The sequence below is a fragment of the Pogoniulus pusillus genome, chromosome 25 (assembly GCF_015220805.1).
Source record: "Pogoniulus pusillus isolate bPogPus1 chromosome 25, bPogPus1.pri, whole genome shotgun sequence".
Lineage (NCBI taxonomy): Eukaryota > Metazoa > Chordata > Aves > Piciformes > Lybiidae > Pogoniulus > Pogoniulus pusillus.
In genome coordinates this window covers 9,722,024-9,728,023 of record NC_087288.1, presented here as the reverse complement: position 1 = coordinate 9,728,023, position 6,000 = coordinate 9,722,024, and the positions used below count along the sequence as shown (strand labels likewise).

Sequence of the window (6,000 nt, the reverse complement as noted above, 5' to 3'; positions counted from 1 at the left end):
CCCTCTCCCAGTAGTTTAGGCCAGCCGGTGACAGGCACCTGGGCTGCCCTCCCAGCGTCCGCCTCCCACCACCGGCCAGTTCGCTCCTTTCCTGGCCCACCGGCTTCAGGATGGTTCGGTGGCACGGACGCGGCTCAGCGCGGCCCTACCAGGCCTATGTCCGGTTCCCGCACCCTCTCCTCGGTGGCGCCCGCCACTGCCGTTCGCACCGCCCCGGAGCAGCCCGACCCTCGCAGCACCACCACCCTCCCTTCTCCGCCCGCCGCCCCAATCCTTATAGTCTTGCTCCGCCACCCCACCACACCCCGCGCCGAGCTCTCGCCCCTCCCGCCCATAGAACGGGCGCGAGGATTGGCCGCGCGGCCCCTGGTCGGCTGTGTGGGAGGCGGTGATTGGCGAAAGGCGACCGCCACCGGGCTGCCTCCTTGCGAGTGTGTGTCTCTGGCAGTGTCAATGGCTCCTCCTGCCACGGAGCAGCGACGGGCTTGAGACGGGCAGGACCGCGGGGCTCCTTTAAGAGGGATTTTCGGGGGGGTTGGGGAGGGGGGCCGCGGAGCGAACGTCCCCCATAGCCAGCGCTCGGGAGAGCCAGCGGCCGGTGGCTCCTCTGCCTCTCGAGCGTAACCGGCGAGGAGACGGCAGCAGCAGCGGCGGGACCCCCGCCTGGAAAGCCCCCCCCTCCTTCCCTGCTGCCCGCTGCTGCGAGGCGGCCGCCCCGGGGCTCCCTCCTTTCCCTCCCCTCCCTGACGAGGCACCGGTTGCCGGAGGATTCCCCCCCTCCCCTCCCGCCACCCACACGAGTCGGCAAATGAACTCGGTCCGAGCCGCGAACAGGAGACCCAGGCGAGTGTCCAGGCCGCGCCCGGTGCAGCAGCAGCAGGAGAGGAACAACGCCGCCGCCGCCGCCGGGGATCGGGGTAAGTCAGCCACTGTGGCTCCGAGCTGGGGCCTGCGCGGGGTTCGGCGACGACGCAGGGCCTAGCCGCGCCCGGCCGGGCACCGGCAGGAAAAGCCCAGGCTGCTTCACCCTTGGCTCCCGCTCAGGCCGCGCTTTGTTTGGCTTGGGCTCTACCCCGACTCGGGGCCGCTGGGCCCTGCCGCCGAGCGGGAGGGAGGCGGGGGCTCAGCCCCTTCCCCAGCCGAGTTCCTACGCCTGTTGGGGAGGGGGGCAAGCCGATTGCCGCCAGCCCTCCGGGACGGAACGCATCGAACACCCTCCCCCGCCTCGCTCCGAACCCCTCGCCCCGTCCCTGGGGGCTGCGGGAAGACGAGTCACCTTCGCCCAGGGGAGCCAGTGCCTACCCAAGGGGTGCGGCAGGCTGGGTCCTCAGGCCGACAGAGGGGAGAGGTGACGCGGAGGAGAGCTTGGGGGGGGGGGGGGGGGGGCGAACGGCGCCCGGGGGAAGGGGGGGCGCCGGTGCTGGGCAACTTGCGCCGACACCTTCCCCGCCGCTGTTCGCGAAATGGTGTCCGGGGGCGGTGGCCCGCGTCTCCCCGAACCTCCACGGCCCTCCGCGCCGCGCAATGTTTGCTGCGCAGTTCGGCGCCCTGGCTTCGGTTACAGCGCCCGGTGGGGGGGCGCGGGCCGCGGCCCATCGGCCATTTATTTACCTCAGCCACACCGCCCCCCGCCCGCCCTCGCCGCGGCACCCGGCAACCCTGAGCCGTCCAGAGCAGAACGGGGGCTTCGGCCCCCCAGCACTTCCAGCCCTGCCCGGCGGATCTGCCCGCGCCGAGGCCTAGAGTAAAAATGTTGACAATTTGGAGCTAATGGGGGAAAGCACCATTGTCTGAGGGGATGAGGAAGCGGCGAGGTGGGATTTCTGCCCTAATGGAACCCGGAGCGTGCTCGCTAGTGCTGGGGTACGGGGAGGGGCATGGGGGCGAGGGGGTGGCAGTTCCTCAGCCCTGTTATTGTCGCCCCAAATGATGGCTTCTGGGGGTGCGAGTGTGCGTGTGCTCCGTATGTGCAGGGCTGGTGTGTGTGGTTTTTTTTTTTGAAGGCGAGATGGGGGTGGGATTGGAGGAGACATTTTGCATGTCTTATCTAGTGGATTGGATTTTAATTTTTTATGCATTGGCTGTCACAACTCAGGCATGTTAAAGACAGATCCGTGGTGCAGTTCTAGATGTAAAAGTGTCTTTCTAAAATTAAAGAAAAAAAGCCTTCATTGTCATCCGAATGTCTTTTGTTTGAGTATCTAGGATATCACATCGAGAACAAGGTATTCTAACTGCCAGATACGTTGTGATAAATACTTTAATCCATTCTAGTCAATCAAAACATTTTAAGAAAATGAAGGAAAGAAAATCTAATTTGAGGAAGTATTTTTAATTTTCATTTACACCCCCCCTCCTTCCTTCCCCCGCCTCTCCTCGCACACATTGGTCAGAGCAAGGAATGTTACCCAGACCAGATTGCTGTGTATATAACCAGAGGATGTGATGTCTTATGCCCAATTATGGGTCTTGTGTAAACCTTCCAAAATTTTCAGTAATTACATAATTAAAATGTATTCTCTGCTATACTGACGTTAAAAAAAAAACCAACTTAAAAACAATGAAAAGAACTTCCTCAGTGATGTGCACTGAGGATTTTGGTCATCGATGTTCTGTATGCAGAATACTGGACTTTTTTCAACCCCACTGTTTATTTTTTTCTTTTAATCAGAAGAAAATATGACTTCTGAAACACATCTGGAAAGGTGTGCTTGCAGATTAAACGCTGTGATTATTCAGTTTTACGTTGGGCTCTCTGTCTCAAACTGTGCATGTGTTATTAATTTTTTTTAAGGTAGAGGCAGAAACTTTTTCTTCTAAAATATGCCGCAATTTATTTGTATTACTCTGACGTTTTGTGGACCTCCATATGCCTTTTTTTTTTTTTTTGGTATATTGTTCATTGCTGCTTATCACTCAGTGGTGATAAAATTGTAACAGAATCATATTCCACAGTTTGCTGAAATTACTGTTCCATATGGATCACAGCTAGCTTTTTCCTTGTGTTTTTGAAGGTCAGTTGCTCCAGGGCTGACTCGCCCAAAAATGTACTAACATCATTAAGGTCTTTTGTTATTAGTTAAATATGTACATTTTTGGGGTGTCTCTAGTGCAGTTCGCATTGTTGAGGTCTGATCCACTATCTCAGGAAGCTAAGGCCAGTTTTACCTGTGACTTCGATGACTTTGTGCAGGGCTGTTGCTGTAAAGAGTGAATAGTTCTACTAAATTATAAGACAGTGTACTGGGGTTAGACTAATGCCACACAAGACAGTAGTGACTTTTTTCACCTTTATTCCCAAGCAGTATAGGTCATCTTTTAAAAGGCTGTACAAAAGAAACAGTGCAAGTTATTTGGAAAGGATTTCTGTCCAACTCACTGTTCTGTTCAGCTGTTTAAAAAAATGTTGCTAGATAATGTGTGTGCAGATGTGATTAAATGAAAATTATTCTTGGTTATTATTAATTTCCTTCTTCATATTACAGCACAGTACTTAAAAGTACAGATATCATGGAACAGGGTTGATAGTGCGGCACACAGTTAATCTTTGGAACTTCTTATTTCACACCATTAAAGTAGATTGCTTAGTGAAATGTGTGCTACATCTTGAGCTTTATTTATTATTTAATGCTGCGTAAGTAGACAGCGTTTTGCAAGTGTGTAACAGCTGTTAAATTTTCTCCACTGGGTAGAAAGCAAGTTATGACTTTTGTTATTAATAAATAGTAATAAAAATAAATCCATTAATAAATGGATTTTACAAAAGTCTTTCATTAAAGATGCCTTGTAAGGGTTTAAAAATAATACAGAGCTGTATTTTATACTGCAAAGTGAGTCTTATTTTAATGCATTTTATATATGCAGTATGAATATAACTAATGAATGCATAATCATACCATCGATATTATGCAGTGACAAACAATGATGTTGTACCTGTATTAGCGGGGAAGGGAGATCAGAATTTTTTTCAGTTAAAAAATAATTCTCCCCCAAACTCACTGTGTTGTACCAAGCCAAGATATCATCAGAATATACTTCCCAAGATGTTTTGCCTTATGTTCTGCTCTTCACACTTTCCTCCATCTAAATGAGCCACTCTGGCTAAACTGTGCTAATGCTGTTTTACCTTCCCCCTCTTCACTTATCCCCAGTCTCCAGTGGGGTTGCCAGTGGTTTATTCTGTGGTTTTGAAATTCTGCATGAAAGATGCAGAATAGATGTGTCCTTCAGTTTCCTTTAGGGCAATGGTCTACCCAGAGGGGAATCTGGATTGGGTGATGTCTGTGTTTAAATTTTCCTGTGTTGGCTTATACTACTGTATTTTGTTTTCCATGAGGGTATGGGTTTGCCTACAGACTTAGGAAGAAGACAAAGGCAGACAATGTTTTTATTTTTTTTTTTTTTTTTTAAATCTTGTCCAGGGTGCATCTAAGACCTCAGAGCTATCACATATGGTGATTGGGATTTTTTTTCCTTTTTGTTTCTGTTCTTCTCCAAGTGATAGCTACACTAGTGTCTGTACTTTTTTCTGTCATCCACACATTACTGGATATAGTCCTAATGAGGTTCGGATTTTCACATCCAGTATTAAGCGCTTTTAGGATCAGATCCTGTGTGTTGTTAAGTACCAGGTGTGTAGCACCATGGCAGCTGGGTCTGCCACAGTCTTGTGTGTTCCTCTTACGTGGTAGAGGTGTCCATGTGACAAGGCAGTGAGCTGGCTCTCGAGCTGCCTGGGCCATACGCTGACTGCTTTATCTATTTAAATTTTTTTTTTTTCTGCCACAGGTTGAGTTTTGGAACGGGTGCCAGGATAAGGGAAGGGATAACACTGAATGCCTGTGGGTGTTGTGGGACTGTGGTAGCTCCTGTTTAGATTTGGCTAAGTTGGATTAATACTTCTGGAGTTGTGGCATATTTAATACAGTCCGAAACCTACCTTGCAAGTTTGCTTTCCCAGCCTCCCCACAATCTATTTTCCAAAGAGAACAAGATTTAGACACCCATACAGTCTGGTTGCCTGTCAGTCTGCAACTTCTGAACTTGTTAGCTCATTTCAACCAGATTTGACAAAGAACTGTGAAGTTCTTTTTTTTTTGGAAATATTGGCTGGGCAAAGGAAGAAGACAATGAGGGAAAAATACTTAAAATTTACCCTTTCTACCCATGCAAAGAAGCAGAAACCAGCTGGTCTGTCAGCAGAATTGAGTCAGTCATTTTTCTGTGTGGGGGACACAAGGGCTTAAAAGTATTAGGAGGAAGAGTAGGTTAGGCTGTGGAAGACATGAACATGTAGAAACTAAGCTCCAGTAGATTTCTTGCTCACAAAGCTTGAATTTTGTAATGTTGAGATAAATATCTCAGGAAAGTTAAACAGTCTTTATTTGGCCCTATTTCAAGTGCATGTCTGTAAGCATGTGCATGTTTGTTGTTTATTTTTTTTTAATATGTATACACCAGAAGGATTATATTGATGTGTGCTGGGCTATAACAACTGAATTAACTCTTCATGGAAACAAGTGACTAGACTTGCATCAAAATAAATTGTTTCGGCTTTTGTAGGATCATCCTTTAGGGCAAGAAGTGAGGCATCAGTAGAAAGACATCTCATTCAGATCTCTCCATATTCCTTAAAAGAGAGTCCTAGGCTAGGAAAAGAGACACTTAGACACACACACATACATATATAAAAAATATATTCTACATATATATATATATGTATAATATGTCATAGTTTGTGTATGTATATATATATAATATAAATGTATATATACAATATGCACATACATATACATATGTATTTACATATGTAATCCTTTTCTCTGCAATGAAAAGTTTTCAGAGTCTACCTTACAGATAAATTTTAGGATCCACAAATTTGTTAGTGCAAGCACAACTTCTGTTTCCCAAAGTCTGATTCTGGATCACAAGTGCAAAGGAGTGTCTGGGTAACTGTTGTCCTTCATGTAGGACAAGTGCCTAAATTTATATTAAGGCTTT

The 6,000-nt window shown here is 48.0% G+C and overlaps 1 protein-coding gene across 4 annotated transcripts in view; it reads left to right on the top strand.

Annotated features, from left to right (window-relative positions):
- The first annotated feature begins 463 nt into the window (after window positions 1-463).
- Window positions 464-6,000, top strand: part of FBXO11 (F-box protein 11) — an 80,374-nt gene continuing 74,837 nt past the window's right edge. For 2 of the 4 annotated variants that reach the window (XM_064164377.1, XM_064164376.1), the window contains exon 1: window positions 480-917. In XM_064164377.1, coding sequence (XP_064020447.1) covers window positions 809-917 — 109 coding nt within the window. In that variant the 5' untranslated portion in view covers window positions 480-808. Of the gene's footprint in view, window positions 918-6,000 lie in introns of all 4 variants that reach the window. The other 2 variants (XM_064164379.1, XM_064164380.1) reach the window with 2 other exon arrangements.